The 25,098-nt window shown below is 35.4% G+C and overlaps 1 protein-coding gene across 2 annotated transcripts in view; it reads right to left on the bottom strand.

The window, feature by feature from the left end:
* The window catches only part of EMCN (endomucin), a 157,107-nt gene that overhangs the window by 78,917 nt on the left and 53,092 nt on the right, over window positions 1-25,098 (bottom strand). The window contains exons 2-3 of one of the 2 annotated variants that reach the window (XM_066232598.1): window positions 9,396-9,524; window positions 2,307-2,387 (exon numbers count right to left, since the gene is read on the bottom strand). In XM_066232598.1, coding sequence (XP_066088695.1) covers window positions 2,307-2,387; window positions 9,396-9,524 — 210 coding nt within the window. The remainder of the gene's footprint in view (window positions 1-2,306; window positions 2,388-9,395; window positions 9,525-25,098) is intronic. The other variant, XM_066232599.1, reaches the window with a different exon arrangement.

Here is a 25,098-nt window from a genome sequence, read left to right as displayed (position 1 = left end):
ACAAACTTGAAAAACAAGAAAAATGTTGGCACATTCACATTTCCTGATTTTAAAACTTAATGCAAAGCTGTGGTTATCAAGAGAGTATGATTCTGGTATAAAGGTAGACATATAGATAAATGGAGAAGATTTGAGAATTTAGAAAAATACCCATGCATTTATAGCCAATTGATTTTTATCAAGAGTCCCAAGGCAATTCAAATCAGAAAAGAACCGTCTTACTTTCATATATTTATCTTTCCTCAGTTTGCCACTTTGGAAGGCTTAACAGTTTTTCTTTGTCCTCTCTCTTACTATTATTTTTTTACATATTTATTGGTTTTGTTGTTGTTGTTGAAGGTGGTATATAAGCTGAATTCTAAATCACTGCTTTGAATTATTCTTTGTTTTAGGTTTCTCACATGATGTTTACTGCATATGTTGATAAACTATTTTTCTTTTGTTTATATGTCTTTTTTTGTTAAAGGTTCCAGCTGAAAACCTAAGATGGGTAAAGTTTTGCTTCCTCTACATGACAAAAGAAAATATAGATTAAATTTTACTTCAACAAAATCAGAAATTTTAGTCTTTCAAGGTACCATCAAGATACCAAAAAGAGGCCCTGGCCGGTTGGCTCAGTGGTAGAGCATCGGCCTGGCTTGCGGGAGTCCCGGGTTTGATTCCTGGCCAGGGCACACAGGAGAAGGACCCATCTGCTTCTCCACCCCTCCCCATCTCCTTCCTTTCTGTCTCTCTCTTCCCCTCCTGCAGCCGAGGCTTCATTGGAGCAAACTTGACCTGGGCACTGAGGATGGCTGCATGGCCTCTGCCTCAGGTGCTAGAATGGTTCTGGTTGCAACAGAGCAACGTCCCAGATGGACAGAGCATTGCCCCCTGGTGAGCATGCCGGGTGGAACCCGGTCGGGCGCATGCGGGAGTCTGTCTGACTGCCTCCCCATTTCCAGCTTTGGAAAAATACAAAAAAAAAAAAAAAAAAAAAAAAAGATACCGAAAAGACAACCTACAGATTGGGAGAAAATATTTGCAAATTATCTATACAATAAATATCTAGTTCAAAATATATAAAAAAACACAACAATGAAAAGATAAATGGACAAATAAATGGACTTAAAATAAATGGACTTAAATTGATATTTCTCCAAAGACAATGCACAATGGCCAACAAGAACATGGAAAAATGCTTAATATTATTAGTCATTAGGAAAATGTAAATCAAACCACATTGAGATACCACTCCACATCTCCTGGAATGACTATGATGTAAAAGACAAGTATTGGTTAAAAAATGGAGAATTTGTACTCAAACATTTCTGGTGGGAATGTAATATATTGAGACTGTTTTGGAAATAGTTCCTCAAAAAGTTAAACAGAGTTACCATGTGACTCAGCACTTGAAGGTATATACCCAAGAAAATGAAAACATGTGGTCATACAAAAACTTTTTACAAATGTTCTTAGCAACATTATTTATAATAGCCAAAATGTAGAAACAACCCAAATGTCCATGAATTAATAAATAGATCAACAAAATATATGATCCTTATAATACAATATTATTCAGTCATAAGAGTATTACACTATGTGAAAGAAACTAGACACGAAAGATCATAGATCATGTGGTACTATTTACATGAAATTTCTAGAAGAGGCAAATCTATAGAGACAGAGAGTGGTTTACTGGTTGCCAGGGGCTGGGAGAAGGTGGGAATGGAAACTGAAGAGTAACAGATACAGTATTTCTCTTGGGGATGATGAAAATACCCTGTATTCAAATATAGTGATGGTTATACAATCTTGTAAAAATACTGGTAATTACTGGATTGTGTACTTTATTTATTTATTTAAATTTTATTTAGAAAATTAAATTTAGCAGAATGACATTGATCAATAAGCAGAATGACATTGATCAGTAAGAGAACATAGGTTTCAGGTAAACATTTCTATAACATTGGAACACTTGATGATGTTGTATACTCATTACCCAAAGGCAAATTATTTTCCGTCACCTTATATCTGTCCATCTTTACACCTTTCCCCCTACCTTTCATCCCCTCCCCTCTCCCACATTCCCTTTCCCCACATCCCCTTCTCCCTGGTAACCTCTTCACTTTTATCTATGTACATGATGTTTTATTTCCCACCTATGTGTGAAATCATAGAGTTCTTAGTTTTTTCTAATTTACTTATTTCACTCGGTATAATGTACTCAAGGTCCATCCATGAATTGTGTATGCAGTATGGTATATGGCATTATGTTATGCAAATCATATATAGAAAAGAGTAAGGATGGCAAAACACATTATCACTTACTTTACCTTTAACTGTAGTGGTCAATGAAGAAAGTGTTGTCTGTGGAGATGTTTGCAAGGGATTCTTTCTGGTTGTTCCTAGTTTGATAAGATAGATAACATTATTGTTAATTATAATTTCATCTCACCTGCCAAGGAATAAATAAAAGTAAGTCAAATCTGGAAGTGGACTATAATCCCTCTATCGAGGTACTGGGTAAGACTTTGCCTATCTTTAATGTGGGGAATGTAAGTACTGAGTGCTTGAGTGGCCTGATGGAAAACACACATATACACATATATGCATACATGTGCGTGCACGCACATGTGCATTTTATGTATGGTAGGCCCAAAGAACAAATGTTTACTATAGTTTGTTACTTGGGGGTCTTTAACTGTGCAAAATATAATGTGAAAACAAATTATTTAAAATCATCTTATTTTTCCCAATGGGAAAAAAATGACCTGGTCAATAGGACCTAGGAATAATGTGCTTTTTTTTTTTTTTTTTCAGAATCACATTTCATTTAGTTGTGAGATTTGAACATCAAAAAAACCCAAAAAACTATAAATCAAAAAGAAACATGCAGACTCCTATAATTAATAAATTTGTTCATTTATGAATATAATCATTGAGTCACCACTCTGAACAAGGCCCATTCTTAGACTCTAGAGGGCAGTATCTAAATCTTAGTTATTTTTAAAATCTGAGTGGTATCAATAATAAATCCTGGCATGTAGCCCACATGGAATAAATGTTCTTTCCAATAAGATGGCAATCATACAAGATTTGACCAACAAAGCAACAAAGCTCTGCTTTAAGTGGTGAACCCGACTTACAGTTAGATATCTGTAATAGTCATCATTTCCTTCTTTCTTAAAACACATTAAAATGTCCTTTTGTGATTAGGGCACAGGTCCCATTTTTATTCTATGACATATATAAAATCGGGGTTCTTATACATATGTATACTGTATTTGGTGGAGGAACTACTTAGCTCTGCAAAATTTATCTAATGCTTTAAAACTCCACTCCAGAGGAGGTTTTCAATGATAAGCTGGCTGGAGCTATATATCAAAAGATACTAAGGAACCATAGAAGAATATACAACTTTTGGAGAATTGCTAAGGATGAATACCTGTAGGTGGGTGATGAAGGAAGGTTTTGTCTACTGCTCAATCCTCTGTCCTCACAGCATATTAAGGAAAATAGGTTACTATAGCAATGGACAGTGATCAGATTTTGTAAATTATAATGTGGACTGCATCAAGGCAGTTAAGACTTTCTAATTATTTCTAATGTTTACTTTATTGATTTTAGAGAAAGAAGAATGGGGAGGGGAGAGAGAGAGAAAGAGAGAGAGAGAGACAGGAACATCAATTTGTTACTGTATGTGTCCTGACCAGGGATCAAACCAGCAACCTCTGTGCTTTGGGACAATGCTCTAACCAACTGAGCTGTCCAGCTAGGGCACTTACTTTAGACTTTCTAAAAGTTTCTTTCCCCACTCATATGTAGTTATATTTTCAAAGGAGAAACCAACAAAGAAAACATTATTCTTAAAAGCTAGGTTGGAGATTTTGCATCTTCCACTCAAGCGATGCCAACATTTTAAAGTGAAGATGCAACAGTGTAAATAAAGTGTTCTTGCTAACCGGACACGTTGCCTTTGTTTTCACTTCATCCTTACTCTAGAGATTCTTGTTATCAATAACAGGCCAACTTGAATTTTTATAATCACCTTGCCATTATGTTTTGCTGGCATATGTCTCATATATTACTTGAAAATTCAAGACATAGAGATGATTACAGGAAATAATTAGGACACACATAATGTATATAATCTTTGAGTTTTTCAAGACCTTGACCCTTTCCTGTTATACATATTTTGACTTCATGTTTGATAGAGGTAAGAGAGATGTTAACAAAGTTGAGCTTTGCCTCAAATATTTAGCCCAAGTCTTCCTTCTATTTGGGTTCAGTTTCAGTCTTAGTCTTTGGAAAACTGAAGAGGTAAATGGCTGTACATTTATGAATGGTGATCTTGTGATCATGTTGATGATCATCATATCTAATCAGTATAATAATATCTGTAACATAAACAGGACACAATTTATTTTAGATTCATTATGGATGGATAAATAATCACTTTGAAACTTGGATAAGGATGCTACATATAACTTATAGTACAGTTCTATGTGCTAATATGTTAAAATTCTGAAGTGTGAATACATCTTTTTTTTTTTTTTTGTATTTTTCTAAAGCTGGAAACGGGGAGAGACAGTCAGACAGACTCCCGCATGCGCCTGACCAGGATCCACCCAGCATGCCCACCAGGGGGGACACTCTGCTCACCAGGGGGCAATGCTCTGCCCCTCTGGGGTGTCACTCTGCCACCACCAGAGCCACTCTAGTGCCTGGGGCAGAGGCCAAGGAGCCATCCCCAGCACCTGGGCCATCTTTGCTCCAATGGAGCCTTGGCTGCGGGAGGGGAAGAGAGAGACAGAGAGGAAGGAGGGGGGGTGGAGAAGCAAATGGGCGCTTCTCCTATGTGCCCTGGCCGGGAATTGAACCCAGGTTCCCCGCACGCCAGGCCGACGCTCTACAGCTGAGCCAACCGGCCAGGGCCTGAATACATCTTTATAATTGTAAAATTAAAATGTTATAGAAACTAATGAGAATTGTTCTTTCTGTTAGTTTTATGTGCAAAACAATGATTAAGTACTTTAAAGTGGTCCATAAAAGAAATAGACTAAATTCAATGTGAACATTAAGAGAGTAGTATAGCTATATATCTTTAGAGATGTAATATAATTTTAAGTTAACAAATGTTTATAAAAGATTAAATCAGAGGAGATTACTATTCTCTGTACAATTGTTTAGTATACTGTCATTCATAACACTTTCCAAAATAACCTTTGATAACTGTACTTAATTCCATTTAGGACACAATGGTTTCAAGAAAATATCAGTTTGTAAACATTTCAAAATGTCAACTTTGCTATCTAGGAATTCTATGAAAAGGGGAAAAATAACAAAAAAGAAATCATGTACAAAGATATCTCAGGTAATTCATCTACAGTTCAAATTTAACAAGAAATATAAAGACAAGGGATAAAGGAAAAATGATATAAAAAAAAAGAGGCACCTAAATCTATGTTTTTCTCACTAATACCACAAGAAAATTTACAAAAATGCCTTTGAAAAGTCTGTTCCTTATAGATTTATGTTAGTCAGTTTCTAGAGAGGAAGTGCCTCTTAAACATCACCAATAGTTTGAGATGGTCAAACTTATGTAAGAGATGGTCAAAATATTAGGCTCCTCTACTGACCACTCTTAAAATTGAACATCTATTTAGTATCAGAAATGTTCAGTGTCAGCACTGAGAAATTTTCATTTCTACATTGTAATTCAGCTCACTAAAAAAAATTACTATTAAGTATTTCAAAACACAAGTTGGAAAATAGTTACAATTTAAGAATGAAATTTCAGGTATATTTTTGGACCCTAGAAATTCATTTTATGATAATGATACTCAGTGTCTGCCAAATGTTGAATTTTGACTCTGGCCATTGACCTTTGAACAAAAGGGCAGTGCACTTGATACACGTTTAGGAAGAGATCAAGTTCTATTTCTCTAATTGGGTAAACTCCTGAGAACAAGCCTCGCTCTGGCAAAGCTCGATCCATCACCTCTGCCATCGCTGCAAGAATTCCCATCTTAGTTACACATTTTCCACTTTTCTGATGATAAAATTTCTAACATTTTCAGGAGAAATTTACATGTATTAGAATACACATAAGTACTATTAAATCAAGTGTCTTTTGACCTTTGAACAAGAAATCTGACTGGGAAGCCTTACAATGAAAATAAAAATGCTTCAATATGGCATGCTTTCTTTTGGTCAAATACTTTTATTGTGACTAAAATGACCATGTTGGCAGTGAGAAAAGAGGAAATATGGAATCATTTCACTATAGATAAACCTTTTATGATATTATTGTATAATCTAAATTTAGTTATTTGGGAGGATGAGACATTGTATAAAACTCCCACTATGTAAATCCTCAAACAGGTCTGAAGTTAAGAAGACATTTATATTGATACATTGCTTAGAATATTAGACTTCAAGACAAATTGCCCATCATTATCATTATTTTTATTTAATTATATTGTTTTTAAGATCATGGGCAATCTCTAGTGTATGTAGTTCAACTTTCTTACACCCTAATACACAAATAATGATGAAATAAACTAGACAAAAAAAGAGTTCCTCTCTCTGTCTTCCTTCTCCATTGTTGTTCCCTCATTTTCCTAAAGCATCACGGACCACCCCCATGGCTGCCTTATGGCTCCCTCCATTCCAACCACCATGCCAGACTTCCTCTTTCTCCAGCTATGTCAGAGCAGACTATAGCCTGCAGAATCCTCCTTTCTTTCTTCATCTGCCTCCCACTCTCATGGTCTCAGCTGCTTGCCTGAGAGACCGCAGAATGGATCCGTTTTCTTCTCCTAACCCTTCTTCATAGGTATATTCATGATTATTAGATTTTAACCCTTAAAATCCTTCTAAACAAATATCAGATGAGTCTAAGAAGTTATTATTAATTTGAGATATATCATAATGACATTGCAGCTTTGAAATAAATTGTCCATTTCTTTTTGAGACACACATTTAGTATATAGAGATAAAATGGCTTGAAATCTGGATTCCCTTCAAAGTACTTCACAACCAAATAAAAAGTTAAAAGAAAAAGGAAAAGAAAAAAAAATAAGGAATGATGGAAAGAAGGAAGCAAGGGAGAGAGGGAGGAGAAAAAATATAAAATTTTGATAATTATTGATTCTGGGAGATGTGCATGTGGATATTAATTACAGCACTCCATACTTTTGGGTCCATATAAACATTTTTATATAAAAAAATAACAAAACAAAAATATCTTTAGCTTGTTACAATTTTTATAATTGAATGTGAATAACTGAATACTCTTCTGGAGAACTTTTGAAGAACACACACTAGAGTTCAGTTTTTGTTAATTTAGTCCTATGAAACAGTAAATGTGCCATTAAAAAGAATGAGAAGGAGTGTGTGTGCGTGTGTGTGTGTGTGTGTGTGTGTGTGTGTGTGTACACACACACGATCTCTCAATTATGCTTTACATAAGTAGGTATAGAGTTTCCCTTCCAAGTCAGAAACATAAGATGCATTTCTGGAATCACAAATGACAATTCTTTCCTAATGCTTTCACTGAACTTTCCCACCCACTTCTGCCCTTTCATGGTCAGTCACTTAATATAGTGGTTAGGATTTGTGTTATTTGGATGGTGTCATTCACCATAAATCATGTAGGTAAGGTTAGGGATCTTCCTATTGAAAAAGCATTAAGTTCCAAGCAGTTAACATAAAAAAAGTAAAATTTCAACCCTTTGGGTCTGCATGTCAAATTAGTAAGTACTTATTTTGAGGGAGAAGATTTATTAATTGCAAAAATAATATACTTTTATTGAATTAATGTATTTTATTGCCAAAGTCTTAGCTGGAGAGAGAGAGGCTTAAACTTTGAAAATAAAGCTGAGACAATCTTTAAAAACGAAAATAAAAATACAATGTACAGCAGTGGGCTGGAGGCCTCATAGGCTCTGGATTCCTATTATGTCATTTGGAGGGTTTATTTTGGTTGAAGATAAAGGTGTAACACATTCTGGAAGTAAAATTCCCTGTGCTGCCCTCATTGTGTAATGCTTTCTCCTGGTTTGGTAGTGGAATTTTAGGAGTTCAAGGCTTTACCTTAAATTAAACATTTCAGCAATAATAGACTATAGTCATTATATTCTTTTTCTCTGTGAGTCATCACCCCATTCATGCCCAGAGAACTAGCCCTCATTGGTCCAGAGCATGTGTTTGCTTTTGGTATTAGAACAAAAAGTGAATGAAGAATAGAGTGGCAAGAAAGACAGTTGTGGGAATTTTAGTCATCCATTCATCAATGTGTATGATTTTTAGGTCTTTCTGTGAGCTTAGCACTCTAACCAGGTTTTCTGCCCACAGGAAATCAACAATTTTATTTTTTCTCTTCATTGATTACTGAACTTGAATGATCTGCCTCATTTTATGTGTGCTGCAGGATAGATAATGCAATATTCATCAGATTGATAACCTCTTGAGTTTTTAATTCAGTGATCTTTTTTTTTTTTGTTTTTTGTTTTTGTTTTTGTTTTTTTTTAGAGAAAGAGAGGCAGAGAGAGAGACAGAGAGACAGGAACATGGAGCTGTTCCTGTATGTGCCCTGACCGGGGATCAAACTGGCAACCTCTATACTTTGGGACAATGCTCAAACCAACCGAGCTATCCAGCCCATTTTTTTTATTATTTGATTGATTTTTAGAGAGACAGAGAGAGGAAGGGAGAGAGAGAGGAAGAGGAAGGGAGGCATTCATGTATTGTTCCCATTTAGTCATTCATTCATTGCTTGCTTTCTGTGTGTGTCCTGACAGGAGATCCAACCCGCAGTCTTTCTGTTTCCAGATGACACTTGAATTGATTGAGCTCACCCACCAGGGTTAATTGAATGATCTTAGTGGCTCAATCTACTTGTCATAGATGGTAAGGTTATCTCCTTTAATACCTAGAGCCATAAAACATGATACAGTTGTCATTTTGTCTAGTAACATTAATGATGGCACTGTTACTGAAACCTACAAATTAAAGCTATAATCAGCCCAATATAACTAACAAAATCAGCTTGTTATTAATATAATTTCAGCTGTGTTGCTTAAGTGGAGAACTAGAATCTTTAGAAAAATATTTTTATGATTTATGAAATGGTAATGTTATTCTGCTCTAAAAGTAACCTTTGTGTATGTAACATTCACAATAGGATAATTCTCAAACAGGAAGTGATCCAAGGGAACATTATCAAAGAAGTCCACCAAAATCTCACAGTTCTGTATTCAATCCAAAATAACATGAGTTTTAAAATAGTAAAATAGCACAGAACTTCATACAATAGATACAAAGTCCCAGATTATTTTCCTGTAATTAAATTACATAGGTGCTACTCATTTTATTTTGTTAGAATAAATTTCACCAAGTGTTAGTCCTACCTTCTGAAGATGTCCCAACTGTTGATTTCATAACAAGATTTGGTGATGTTGTGATTTGTGTAGGTACAGATGTTTTTGCTGCAGGAATTGTTGATGATTTTAATGCAGGAGTGGCTTTATTTTCAACATCTGAAAAAAGTAAATTGTGTTAAAATGGTCACATTAAAATTTACATTTATTTTACCAATCAACAGATTATTATAAGCCTTGGCCTGTGGGCTCAGTGGTAGATCATCAGCCCAGTGTGTGGATGTCCCAGGTTCAATTCTTGGTCAGGGCACATAGGAGAAGCACCTATCTGCTTCTCCATCCCTCCCTCTTTTGCTTCTCTCTCTCTCTTTCTCTCTCTCTCTTCCCCTCCTGCAGCCATGGCTCAATTGGAATGAGTTGGCCCTGGACACTGAGAGCTCAGTGGCCTTTGCCTCAGGAACTAAGAAGAGCTCAGTTGATGTTCAATGAAGCACAACCCCAGATGGGCAAAGCATCATCCCCTAATAGTCTTGATGGATGAATCTTGGTTGGGGTGCATGTGGGAGTTTGTCTCTCTGCCTCTCCTTTCACTAAATAAAAAAACCACAACAGATTACTATATTTAAATAAAATGAACTGTATGTATATTGTTGCTATCACAGTTAGTAGGAAATGAATTTAAAATTAATTTTCTAATTGTTATGAATTGTTAAAACTTGAACTTAGTATTCACTCATAATCCTACTGTTTCTCACCAATGGCATGAATTTTCAAGATAGCTGACAGTAGCAGTCTGTGGGTCTGAAACAAGATAGCATCTAACAAAACTAGTGAGGAATAAATGTGTAAATCTAAAATTCAACAATATTTTTAATTCAACTAAGTTAATGTTGTCAGATGAAACAATTAAATGTACACTCTTTGAACAGTGGATATTTTACAAATATTTTCATTATTGCAATATGTCTAAATTTTTGGCCATTGAGCACCATAAATCTGCATTTTCATATTACTTACTTCTCTGAATTATAACAACCGAAGACACAGAAAAAAATGCAATTGTGATTTATATCATATATTAACATTTAATAATTCTTTTCTTTTTAGCATTAGAAAGTCAGTATTGAATAACTCTTAGGACTCCCACTGAAATAATATCATTTTTTTCTAAGTGATGTAAAAGTTAATTCTCAGTGATATATGGAAAATTTGTTTCACATAATATTATTATACTTTATTAACAAATTTATAAATTTTTCAATCCTCTATTTTGTTGCTTTTGTCTCTGTACACTCACTGTTAGATTTAAGATTAAAAACAAGCAAATGTCTACAAAGGACTTGGAAAAAGTATTTATGTTCATAGAAGGTATTATTTTCATGTTACTTTATATGTATAGTCAATGGAATATAGTATAGCATTTAGTTAAAAGGATGGATTTTGAATAACAAATACATATTCAAATCCCAATACATTTATATCATTAGTATGGCTTCTCAAATTTAAATTTCATCCAAAATATTTCCTCTTTAAAATATTGAATGTTGACCTGGAAAATGGAGATGGAGTAGACAGACATTACAACTCCCACCTCCCAGAACCAAAGTGGATTACAACTTAACTTAAGAACACTGGGCCCTGGCCGGTTGGCTCAGTGGGAGAGCGTTGGCCTGGCGTGCGGAAGTCCTGGGTTCGATTCCCGGCCAGGGCACACAGGAGAGGTGCCCATCTGCTTCTCCACCCCTCCCCTTCTCCTTCCTCTCTGTCTCTCTCTTCCCCTCCCGCAGCCGAAGCTCTATTGGAGCAAAAAGAGGGCCCAGATGCTGGGGATGGCTCCTTGGCCTCTGCCCCAGGCACTAGAGTGGCTCTGGTCGCAACAGAGCGACATCCCGGATGGGCAGAGCATCGCCCCCTGGTGGGCATGCCGGGTGGATCTCGGTCGGGTGCATGTGGGAGTCTGTCTGACTGCCTCCCCATTTCCAGCTTCAGAAAAATACAAAAAAAAAAAAAAGAACACTGGAGCCTGGTGAGGCAAGGAGTCACTGGCACCCATGGGGCAACCCCATGGGGAAGCCTTAGCTGCAGCCCATGAACTTGCAAACCCGCTAGCTTGTGAGCCTGCAAGCTCTTGAGCCTGTGCACCTGGCAGTGTCAGTGCCTGAGTGCCTGAGGAGGCTGTGGCAATGGGGAGCCAGTGGAAAGAACAAGGCCACACACACTGGCCAAGAGTAGATAAAAACCAGCCTAGGAGTGCAGCTGATATTTACAATAGCATCAGGGCTCAGCAGAGGCAACCACAAATTATGGATTGCCTGTAGCTCCAAGAAGGTTGCTAAGGGCCAGTTATGAGCAGTGATCCCCACTAGTCTGTGCCAGGTTCGGAAAAGGGAGGTCCAGAGATGGTGCATCCAGGGTCCAGATACAGAGAGCATCAGCTCAGAACTTAATAACCCTAGTTAGAGTGGTATCTTAAGGAAAGGCTCCTCACACTTGACCCAGCTAAGACATAGAAAACACTGACACAAATAGCAAGAAAAGCAGTAGCAGCAGACAAGTAGCTCACAGTGGATTACAAATAACAGCTGAGGCCAAACTAAAAAGATCTAGAAAGAATACAACTAAAAGCTGGAGGCAGACAACACAAACCTTATACTATACTCAGCTAGCTACATAAACAACACATCCAAAAGAACAGTCTATACAGAGACAAAATGGGAAGACAGAAATGCAATTTAAAAGAATCAACAAGAGTAATTCTCAGAAAAAGAACTGAATGAAATGGAAATAGCCAAGATACAAGATGCAGAGTTTAGAGTAATGATTGTTAGGATGCTCAAGGATCTTAGAACAACAATACATAGACATAGCGAGCACCTAAAAAAAGACATAGTAATTATCAAAAAGGACATTGAAATCATAAAAACTGATCAGACAGAAATGACAAACACAATATCAGAAATGAAGACTACACTATAAAGAAATAAAAGCAGGCTGGATGAAGCAGAGAATTGAATCAGTAATTTAGAGGCCAAATAAGCAAAAGCACAGAAGCAGAAAGCAAAAGGAAAAGAGGATCAAAAAGTCTGAGGAAACTCTAAAAGAGCTCTGTGACAACATGAAGAAAAACAACATCCACATCATAGAGGTTCCTCAAGGAGAAGAGAAAGAACAAGGGATAGAGAACCTGATTGAAGAAATCATAGCTAAAAACTTCCCAAAATTGATGAAGGAAAAAATCATATAAAATCAAGGAGCACAGAGAATCCCATTAAAAAGGAACCCAAAAAGACCTACAGCAAGACACATCATAATTAAAGTGTCAAAGTTAAGAGCTAAAGAAAGAATACTAAAAGCTGCAAGAGATAAATAGTCCATCACCTACAAAGGAGCCCCCATAATATGAATCCGACTTTTCAAGAAAAACTCCTGAGGCCAGAAGGGAATGGCAAGAAATATTCAAAGAAATGCAAAACAAGAGTCTACAACCAAGCATTCTTTATCAAGCAAGGCTATCATTTAAAGTTGAAGAAAAAATAAAAAGCTTCCCAGACCAAAAAAAAAAAACAAAAACAAAAAACTTAAGGAATTCATTACAACCAAATAAACACTGCAAGAAATGTTAGGGGCCTGTTGTAAACAGAACTAAGAGAAAAAAAATCTCGTAAAAGAGGAATGTAGATTTAAAGAATAAAATGGCAATAAACAACTACATATCAATAATAACCTTAAGAGTAAATGGATTAAATGCTCCAATCAAAATACATAGGGTAGCTGCGTGGATAAGGAAATAGGACCTCTATATATGCTGTCTACAAGAGACCCACCTCAAAACAAAAGATACATGTAGACTGAAAGTAAAGGGATGAAAAAAATATTTCATGCAAATGGAAATTTAAAAAAAAAGCTGGGGTAGCAATATTTATATCTGATAAAATATACTTTAAAAGATCACTACATAATAATAAAGGGAGCAATCCAACAGGAAGATATAACCATTATAGATATCTATGTACCTAATATAGGAGCACCTAAATATATAAAGCAGATTTTGATGGACATAAAGGTTGAGACCAACAGCAATACTATATAATAGGGGATTTCAATACCCAACTAACATCAATGGATAGATCCTCAAGAAAAAATTAACAAAGAAAGAGTAGCCTTAAAGGACACACTCGATTTAATAGATATCTTCAGAACCTTCCACCGTAAAGCAGCAAAATATACACTCTTATCAAGTGCTCATGTTACATTCTCTAGGATAGACCATATGTTAGGACACAAAATGAGTCTCAATAAATTTAAGAAGATTGAAATCACATCAAGCATCTTCTTTAATCATAATGGCATGAAACTAGAAATCAACTACAATAGAAAAACTGAAAAACATTTAAATACTTGGAAACTAAACAGCATGTTATTAAATAACAAATGGATTAACAATGACATCAAGTAAAAAATAAAAAATTTCTTTGAAACAAATGAAGATGAACATACAACTCAAAATTTATAGGACACAGCAAAAGCAGCCCTGAGAGGGAAGTTGATAGCAGTACAGGCGTACCTTAAGAAGCAAGAAAAAGCTCAAATAAACAGCTTAACCCTGCATCTAAAAGAACTAGAAAAAGAACAGCAAGTAAAGCCCAGAGAAAGGAGAAGGAAGGAAATAATAAAGATCAGAGTGGAAATAAATGACATAGAGGCTAAAAAGAAATACAGAAGATCAATGAAAATAAGAGCTGGTTCTTTGAAAAGCTAAACAAGATTGATAAATCTTTAACCAGACTCATCAAGAGAAAAAGAGAGGGAACTCAAACAAAGAAAATTAGAAATGAGAGTGGAGAAATAACAACTGACACAGCCGAAATACAAAAAATTGTTAGGAAATACTATGAAGAACTGTATGCCAAAAAATTAGACAACCTAGGTGAAATAGACAAATTCCTTGAAACATAATATTTCAGAAATTAATCTGGAAGAAACAGAAAACCTAAACAGATAGATTACAACAAATGAGATAAAAAAACGTTATCAAAAAACTCCCAACAAGCAAAAGTCTTGGGCCAGATGGCTTCAAAGGCTAATTCTAGCAAATATTCAAAGAAGAACTAACTTCTGTCCTTCTCAAGCTATTTTTAAAAATTCAAGAGGAGGGAAGAATTCCGAGCTCCTTTTATGAGACAAACATAATCTTTATTCCATAACTGGGCAAAGACAACACAAAGAAAGAAAACTATAGGCCAATATCCCTGATGAACTTAGATGCTAAAATTCTCAACAAAATATTAGCCAACCAGATTCAGCAATACATGAAAAGAATCATACACCATGATCAAGTGGGATTTATTCTTGGGATGCAAGGCTGGTACAATATTCACAAATCAATCAATGTGATTCATCACATAAACAAAATGAAGAATAAAAATCATATGACAAAAAAAATAAAAATAAAAAAAATAAAAAAAATCATATGACAATATCAATAGATGCAGAAAAAGCACTTATTAAAATCCCCCACACATTTGTAATCAAAATTCTCAGCAAAGTGTGAATACAGGGAACATACATCAACATGATAAAGGCCATCTATGACAAACTCACAGCCAACATCATAATCAATGTGAAAAAATTAAAAATTAAAAGCAATCCCTTTAAGAACTGGTAAAAGGCAGGAGTGCCCCCTTTCACCACTCTTATTCATCATAGTTGTGGAAGTCCTAGTGACAGCAATCAGACAAGAAGAAGAATAGCCCTGGCCGGTTGGCTCAGTGGTAGAGCGTCGGCCTAGCGTGCGGAGGATCCGGGTTCTATTCCCGGCCAGGGCACACAGGAGAAGCACCCATTTGCTTCTCCAGCCCTCCGCCGCGCTTTCCTCTCTGTCTCTCTCTTCCCCTCCCGCAGCTAAGGCTCCACTGGAGCAAAGATGGCCCGGGCGCTGGGGATGGCTCTGTGGCCTCTGCCTCAGGCGCTAGAGTGGCTCTGGTCGCAACATGGCAACGCCCCGGAGGGGCAGAGCATCGCCCCCTGGTGGGCAGAACGCCGCCCCTGGTGGGCGTGCCGGGTGGATCCCGGTCGGGCGCATGCGGGAGTCTGTCTGACTGTCTCTCCCTGTTTCCAGCTTCAGAAAAATGAAAAAAAAATAAAAAATAAAAAAAAAATAAAAAGAAGAAGAATAAAAGGCATCCAAATTGGAAAAGAAAAAGTAAAACTATCATTATTTGCTGATGACATGATACTGTACATAAAAAACCCTAAAGTCTCAGTAAAAAAACTACTTGGTATGATAAATGAATTCAGCAAGGTGGCAGGATATAAAATTAATATTCAGAAATCAGAGGCATTTTTATACATCCACAATGAATTGTCTTAAAGAGAAATAAAGGAAATAATCCCCTTCACTATTGCAACAACAAAAACATAAAGTACCTTGGGTAAATTTAACCAAGGAGGTTAAAGATCTGTACTCCAAAAATTAGAAAACATTGATAAAAGAAATCAAGGAAGATACAAACATGTGGAAGCATATACTATGTTCATGGTTAGGAAGAATAAACATCATTAAAATGTCTATATTACCCAAAGCAATTTATAAATCAATGCAATTTTTATTAAAATACCAATGACATACTTCAAAAATATAGAACAAATATTCCAAAAATTTATATGGAACCAAAAGAAAACACGAATAGCCTCAGCAATCTTAAAAAAGAAGAATAAAGTGGGAGGTATCACACTTCCTGATATCAAGTTATACTACAAGGCCACTGTACTAAAAACAGCTTGGCGCTGGCATGAGAACAGTCACATAGATCAATGGAACAGAACAGAGAACTCAGAAATAAACCCACACCTTTATGGACAATTTATATTTGACAAAGTAGGTAAGAGCATACAATGGAGTAAAGACAGTCTTTTTAATAAATGGTGTTGGGAAAATTGGACAGGTACATGCAAAAAAATGAAACTAGACCACCAACTTACATCTTTCACAAAAATAAACTCGAAATGGATAAAAGACTTAAATGTAAGCCGTGAAACCGTAAGCAACTTAGAAGAAAGCATAGGCAGTAAGCTCTCCGACATCTCTTGCAGCAATATATTTGCTGATATATAAATATTTCCACAAGCAAGTGAAATAAAGGACAGGATAAACAAATGGGACTATATCAAACTAAAAAGGTTTTGTACAGCTAAAGACAATAAGAACAAAATAAAAAGACAAACCACATAATGGGAGAATATATTCTACAATACGTCTGATAATGGGTTAATAACCAAAATTTATAAAGAACTTGTAAAACTTACCACCAGGAATATAAACAATCCAATTAAAAAACGGGCAAAGAAATGAATAGATACTTCTCCAAAGAGGACATACAAATGGCCAAAAGGCAGATGAAAAAATGTTCAACATCACTAATTATTAGAGAAATGCAAATTAAAACCACAATGAGATACCACCTCACAGCAGTCAGAATGGTGCTCATAAATAAAACAACTCATAATAAGTGCTGGCGAGGATGTGGAGAAAAGGGAACCCTCCTGCACTGCTGGTGGGAATGCAGACTAATGCAGCCATTGTGGAAAACAGTATGGGGTTTCCTCAAAAAAATTAAAAATGGAACTGCCTTTTGACCCAGCCATTCCACTTTTAGGAATATATCCCAAGAACATCACATCACTGATTCAAAAGAAAAAATGTACCCCCATGTTTATTGCAGCATTGTTTACAATAGCCAAGCTCTGGAAACAGCCCAACTGTCCGTCAGTAGTTGAGTGGATTAAAAAGCAGTGGTACATATACACAATGGAATACTATGGGGTCATGAAAAAAGAAGGAAATCTTAACTTTTGCGACAACATGGATAGACCTAGAATCTATTATGCTAAGTGAAATAAGCCTGGCAAAGAAAGAAAAATATCATATGACCTCACTCATTTGAGGAATTTAATGAACAATGTGAACTGAAGAGTGGAATATAGACAGAGGCGAGATCAAAGGGACCAAAGGGAAAGGGGGACAGAGGGGAAGGGGATGAGAGGATGGGATCAGAGAAGGGAAAGAGATTGGTGAAATTATATATACATAACACAGCATTAAAGAGAGCAGGAAAGCAAATCCTGGAGGGAAGGGGGGAGGGTGTGGGTGGGAGGACAAAGAGGAGGTTGAGGGGAACACAGTGGTGGGGGTGATGTACTCAGTGGGACACTTGAATCTATGTAAACACAATAATTTAAAATAGAAAAATTAAATGTCAAATTTAATTTTAAAATTAAAATGTTTTAAGTTATTAAAAATATAAGGTATGTAACCTGGGTGTTATAAATGTACATTTTACATTTCAAAAATAGTAAAATTCAAGTTTCACCTTTGGTTGTACTAAAATAGTTGTAATCCTTTAAAATGTTGATATAAACTATTAATTACAACTTATGTTCCATTAAAATATAATGTGTTAATGTCTTCAGTTACAGTGAATAAAAATAAACTAAATTTAAAAAAATTTCCTCCTTGAATCTGGAAACAATCAATCTTTGATGTCAGTGAGAAGCAATAGTTTAGATGCCATGAGACAGGGTATATTTCCTATTTCATTTTATAGCACTGATTTTCAACCTGTTTCATCTCACGACACACATAAATTAATTACTAAAATTCTGTGGCACACCAAAAATATGTTTTTTGCTGATCTGATCCAAAAAATAGGTATAATTTTGATTTATTCACACTGGATGGCCATTGTTGTGTTGACTCTTGTTATTTTTTTACAATTTAAGGGAAAAGAGGTCAGGGCCCCCAACTAAATAGTCAGGTATTGCATGTTTTAAAAATTCTTGTGGGACACCGGTTGAAAATCGCTGCTCTATAGTTTTAAGGTGCTTGGAAGTAGCACTTAACGCCAACTTTGTTTATACACCGTACACAGAAATTGCTTGATGTATTCAGTATATATAGATTTATTCAGCACACAAGAAATAAAATTTGTATCTTTTCACAGGCTTGATGAAAACAAGTGAAAAGCTTTTTTCACCTCTGGAGAGAACACTTTACACCCTTAGTGTCATCCCTCTCCCTCCCACAATATTCATCAGGGAGAAGGAGCATCACTTGGATGAGGTTCTCATCTGTTAGTCATTTTGTTCTTGCTATTTTTCTCTTTCTGCTTCAATCCATGATGGGACACTCATATCTAAGCTTAAAGTGAGGCTGAAGAAGTTATACAAAGAAGCACATACCACACTGACTGAAATTTTTTTGTAAATAACTTGAATGATTCCCATCTGTTGACTTTCTAAACAGTAACAACCTTAATCTTTGAGTATAATCAACATCTCCAGAGATATTTTTATTTCCTACCTCCCTTCTTTCCTTTCTTTCCTCCTTCCCTGTTTTCTTTCACACTTAGTAACTAATATGAAAAGCATGATTCAAAACAGTAAAAGAGTCTATAATGTACCACATAGTATCATTGTTGAGTAGTTTTCAATCTGGTAGGGAACATAATGCCTATACAAAATAAATAAGAAAGAATATTTTGTAGATAGAGCAGTGTCTTTCAAAGTACAGGTTATAATGAAATTAAAGAGTAACTAAAGTCTATTTATTGGCCACCACCCAAAACAAAATCATCTGTCACCACTCAACTTTGGGTAGTGAGCACACAAGGCAATTGATGTCTCATAGAATTGTACACTTGAATCCTATATAATTTTATTATCCAATGTCACCCCAATCCATTTAATTAAAAAATCTGTTCAGTGGATTATAGTCACAGCTTTTGCCAAATGAAAGAGAAAAGGGACAATATTAGAATGATATTGCAAATAGTTTCATGAAGTTTTTTTAGGTATATTAGTGTATATGTGCTTGCACCCAAGCCGGCAACTTCAGGGCTTCGAACCTGGGTTCTCCACACCTGGGTCTTCCACATCCTAGTCCGTTGCTCGCTGTGGCATAGGCTGGTCAGGCTGTAAAGATTGTACTATGTTAGGATATTTAGCAAGTTCTTGCTAGGCCTGCCCAGGCGGTGGCACAGTGGATAGAGCATTGGACTGGGATATGGAGCACCCAGATTCAAAACCTGAGGTTGCCAGCTTGAGTGCAGGCTCATCTGGTTTGAGCATGATTCACCAGCTTGAGCCCAAGGTCACTGACTTGAGCAAGGGGTCACCCACTCTGCTCTAGCCCACTGGTCAAGGCACATATGAGAAAGCAATCAATGAGCAACTAAGGTGCCGCAACAAAGAATTGATGCTTCTTATCTCTCTCCCTTCCTGTCTGTCTGTTCTATCTGCCCCTCTCTTTGTCTCTCTCTCTCTCTGTCTCTGTCAAAAAAAAAATCTCTACATTGTATGGCTTAGAATATATGAGTTTAAGACAGTTTTAAAAGATTTTATACCAGTTAGTATAAATGTTCCCCTGATTCCCAATTTGGCACTCTATTAGGCAATGTAGAAAGATCTGATTTTGTTTTATATTCTAGTCTATGGGCATGTGAAATACACTGCTGAAGAAGACAGTGTTTAAGTTTCTCCTAAACTATCTTGGAGAAAACATTTGCTCTGCCAGTTCACAAACAGAATTTCAGAAGATTTAAATTGTTTAAGGAAATAGAAGAATCATTTCTTTAGAAATATATAGTTATAGTCAATACAAAACACTAATTATTGAATGATCTTATAAACCCTCAAAGTACCATTATTAGGTAATAATTTTCTAACCTAGACCAACTAATTGACAGAATTTCAGATTAAATAGATAATTCCATATTTCAATAGTTTATTATATATTATTTCTACTAATTCATATTATCTTCATGCAATGCTATCTCCTATGTATCACTACACTCTCAAGCATTTAAAAATTTTAAACAGATTTTATCATGAAATAAAGTAATTTTCAGATGTTCAGTTATGATTTGATGATGCTTAGTCCCTTATGCATCACATCTTAAAATGAACATAAATCCAGTCTAAAATTTCCATGTTATAGCAACCCATAAATCAGGGTGTTATAATTAGTTAAGAGGGTCATTTTTCATAGTAATTTGTCAGTTATAGATAGCATTGTAAAAATTCTTATTTAATGGGTACCTTATATCTTCTTTGTTATTAAATAATCATTAGTGAAGTTTAAGTTGAAAGTTTCCATTTTATTTCACACATTAAAACATGTATATTAAAAGGTATATTACAGATTTATACATAAAATTAAAATATGTTTAAACTAATTAAATTAAATATGACACCATTTTTCAAATTTCCATCAAAACAGAGCCATCATAAAGATAAAGCATCAACTCTTCTTGATGATCAGTTTCATATCAACACATATTTATACCAATGGTGATTCTTTTCTTTTGACATTGCAAAGGTTAACTTTGGTTCACTGCCAACCAAATCAAATGCAATAATTTTTTTCTCAATTAAGAGAAAAGAACAATTATTATGTGAGGATGTATCCTTGATTATTTATTTTATTTTTATTGATCTAAAACTTCATAAATCCTCTAGGAAATACATAAGTAATGCACTAGCCAATACATTATTTACCTAAATTAAATTTTATTAAAGTGTTTTTTAGAATTTATTTTGTACTCAAGCCATTATATATATTATATATAATATATATACAGTATATATATAATATATACATCTACTGTACATATGAAACATTTATAAGGTTATGCTAAGGTGACATATAAAAAAGGCATTATATTTAATATTATACATAGCTGGTTTTACAAAATATTAAGTGAAATCAAAGAAGGGGATCCCTTTCACATGTCTGGAATAATCAGAGTCATTTTCTGGGACAGAGAGATTCAAGAGGAATAAAATAATTAAGCACAACAAGGAAAAAAATCTTTCATGGGAAAAAAGAAAGAAAAGATATTCAATTAGAAGAGAAAGTCAAGAGTGTCAAATAAAACAGAGGCCACATAATATAAGGTCTGTAAGGGGACATAGGTGATATTAGAAAATATAAGCAAAATATTTGGTGAGAGGTAAACAGGAAAATCCCATTTTCAATAATAACATCAGAGCTAGTGGCAACTCTTGAGAAAAGAATTTTATATTTAAAGTACATTTTCAATTTAGGGTAACAAAGTACTGTAGCAAGCAGAAAAGTTTTGAGAATCCTTAAATTTTCTGGGTGAAATAAATTTGGGAGATAAGTAGAAAGAAAATCTCATTTTTTATAGAGAGGAAAACATTGAGATCAGATGGAGAAAGCTGTGCCTGAAACAGGAATCTCCTCAGGTTGCCAGCCATCTGTGAGGGATGGAGGGGCCGCCAAGCCTAGCAGGCTCCCGGCACGGACAGGTGTCTCAGCCACCTGGCCCCTCTGGGGAGAATGGAAAGGCAGCATTACGTTGGTTAGTTTCTTAAACAGAAAACAACAATATCTGCAAAAATGGACTTGAAAAGCTAAGGTGTTTTCCTAACAAATGGATGGAGGTATATAGGCAAATGCCTCCACTTATCCAGGTGTTAAGTTGGAAATTGTGGGACAATGCAGTTATTTTTTCTTCACAGAATAACTGTGATTCTGTAAAAATCATGTTCCATAATGAGATTTTTATAAATTGCGGACTGTTTGATAAATGGTTTTTATATACTGCACCAAATTTTACTGAAGAGTTTCAAGTCCTGGAGGTGTAAAAAGGTAAAGGCTATATTTAATATTTATAAGGGTGGGAATAAGAGGGAAAAAGAACAACCTGGCCATACTCCTGGGTTTGTAGACAATTGTCCCATGATCTTTTTCACCATGCCATGTTCTGACTCCAGAGAGGAACTGTGGTTTTGCAGCTCAAAAAGTGTCTTCTAAGGAAACAAGAGGCTTAGATTTCACATGTACTTGGATGCTCCAGCAATCTTAACAAACAAGTCTCCTGGGGCCATAAGAAAGGGCATCAATTTGGATGCTCTCTTGGTTCTCGGAGAAACAGCACTGCTTTGTCCCTCTCTGTGCTCCACATAGGAGCAGTGATAACACAAGAAAGTGCAATGGTATTATCTCTCTAATAGTACCTCCAGCTTTCCTCTGAACTTAGAATGTAGCCACTTGAAGTCTTGGGTCTTAACTGCAGGCTATCCTGAGCATATCTTCGGAAACAGGGAAGGTCTCACTAGACACCTTTACCAATATATCATTTTAGTTTAGAATAGTGGCTTATACACATGAAATAACATGATCAGAGGTAGAAGGAAGGCATAAACCTGGCAATTCTGACATTAGCTAATCTGTGATTTATTTCTTTTAACTTTATATGAGGTGCTTTTTGTTTTGTTTTTCTCAGTGAGAGAGAAAGGGGGAGAAGTAGAGAGAAGAGGTTGGGAATAAGAACATTGAGCTGTTCCTCTATGTGCCCTGATTGGGGACTGAACCTGCAACCTCTGGGCTTCAGGACAATGCTCCAGCCAACCAAGCTATCTGGCCATGGCTAACTATGTAATTTAAGGAAACCCACTTTACCACTCTGAGCCTCAGTTTCCTCTCTATAAAAGGAGGCTATTGAGCAATGTCTTTTCAACTATAAAATTTTATTACCTCTAACATGAATTATAATGTAAATATTCATTGTGGCAAAAAATAAAGTATAAGTTGCATTTCTACAAACCAAGAGGAAGTTTGTATTTTAGCAGTTTTACAGAATAACTTTATGGAGTTACTGGGAGAAATCTGAAGCCTAAAGGGAATTCTATATATATATATATATATTTTAGTTTTTTATTTATTTATTCATTTTTTAGAGAGGAGAGAGAGAGAGTCAGAGAGAGAGAGAGAGAGGAGAGAGAGACAGGGGGGAGGAGCTGGAAGCATCAACTCCCATATGTGCCTTGACCAGGTAAGCCCAGGGTTTCGAACCGGCGACCTCAGCATTTCCAGGTCGACGCTTTATCCACTGCGCCACCACAGGTCAGGCCAAGGGAATTCTATATTTTAAAGTACAAAAATGTCTACATTCATTTACAATCTGATAATGTTACTTGGACTAAATGTATTTTACTTTAGGTATTGGTCTACCAAGAACTAGAGAAAAATGTGAAAGACAAAGTTAGAAATAGACATTTGAAATATTTTATGTTACTTTTTTTTTAGTGAGAGATACGAAGGGAGAGAGATAAGAAACATCAAATTATAGTTGTGGCACTTTAATTGTTCTTTTATTGCTTTCTCTTACCTGCTTTGATTTGGGGGCTCCAGATGAACCAGTGACCCCTTGCTCAAGCCAGAAATCTTAGGCTCAAGCCAGAGACCACATAGTCACATCTATGATCCAATGCTCAAGCCTTGAAACCTTGACCCCATGCTCAAGCTGATGAACTTGCACTCAAGCCAACAACCTCAGGGTTTTGAACCTTAATTCTCAGTGTCCCAGGTCAATACTCTATCCACTGTGTCACCACCTGGTCAGGCTAGAATTTTCTTTTCAACATAGAAGACCAAGTATAATCAGTATTTTTATAGGTAAGTTAATTCTTATGTGAATAATTAGAGGTCATATCTAATAATAACTCATTCCCACCAATGTGTGTGTATGTGTGTATGCATGTGTGTATGTTGTCTATATTTAATTATGAAAAATTTAGTGTCTAAAAATAGTTTACAATATTGTATTTGGAGCTAGAAAATGATATTTGGCTGAATTTAAGATGTCCTATTTATTACTTAATCTACTGTTATTTTTATCTTCTCTAGATATAAAGGAAAACTCTCTAGCTCATTTAAAATGTTATTTAATTTGTATCAGTTGAAGGACTGTACTTTTAGTTATAAAAGGTTAAAATAAAAGGACAAAAAGTGATCCTCCATTTTGAAAATTTAAAGATAATCTTCTGTTGCCCTGAAAAAGGTTATTTGAAGGGGTAGGAATTTTTAAATGATGGACACTGAAAGAACACAAGCATGTGTAACAATAACTAAGCTCTGATGTTCTAAGTTCATGTTTCATGTTCTCTTATTCTACACTAGCTAGAGTCTTAGAACTACAATGGCATGTTTATGGTTGAAATATTGCTATGCTACTACTTTAGTACTCTAATGACTTTAGAGCAAACTTTTATATTATTGCTAATTGCTATGAAAATAAATATAACTAATTTATGGAAAATATTGAACATAAAAAAAATTGATCATCAATTGTACCTCCCCAGTTTTTGGTTAACCAACCACATTATTCATCAGAAATTATTAAATAAATCAAATCAAAACAAAATCTCTCAGCTCACACTTTTTTCTAATCTTGTCCATCATTAGAACTTTAGTGTAAAATAATTTTACTAATTTTTCAAAGAAATAAAGTCAAATTTTATTGTAATATCAGGGCCATGTTCAGTGTAGTCAGTAAGTTCAAGCTAATTGGTCTTTCTGAAAAAAACTTTAGCTCTTCCCCTAAATCATACCGTGTTTCCCATTTATGTCCTAACTTAGACAACTGCTTTGTCACATCTTATAAATTAGTTTCATTATTTTATATTTCTATCATTTTACATCATTTTTTCATGAAACTTTGATTATAGGAGTAAAATGCAAGGGTTGCAGGAAAATAAAAAGAAAACTCAGGCAGCAAGATGGTGACTGAGTAGGCAGACATTCCAACTCTCACCTCCCAGAACCAAAGTGGATTACAACTTAATTTTAAGGACAATCATCTTGAAAAATGAACTTTGGACTAAACTAAGAAGATTCTATAACAAGGACCACTGAAGAAAATACACTGAG

The sequence above is a fragment of the Saccopteryx bilineata genome, chromosome 5, assembly GCF_036850765.1.
Source record: "Saccopteryx bilineata isolate mSacBil1 chromosome 5, mSacBil1_pri_phased_curated, whole genome shotgun sequence".
Lineage (NCBI taxonomy): Eukaryota > Metazoa > Chordata > Mammalia > Chiroptera > Emballonuridae > Saccopteryx > Saccopteryx bilineata.
The sequence above is the reverse complement of the archived record's forward strand: the minus strand, read 5'-3'. Positions and strand labels throughout refer to the sequence as shown.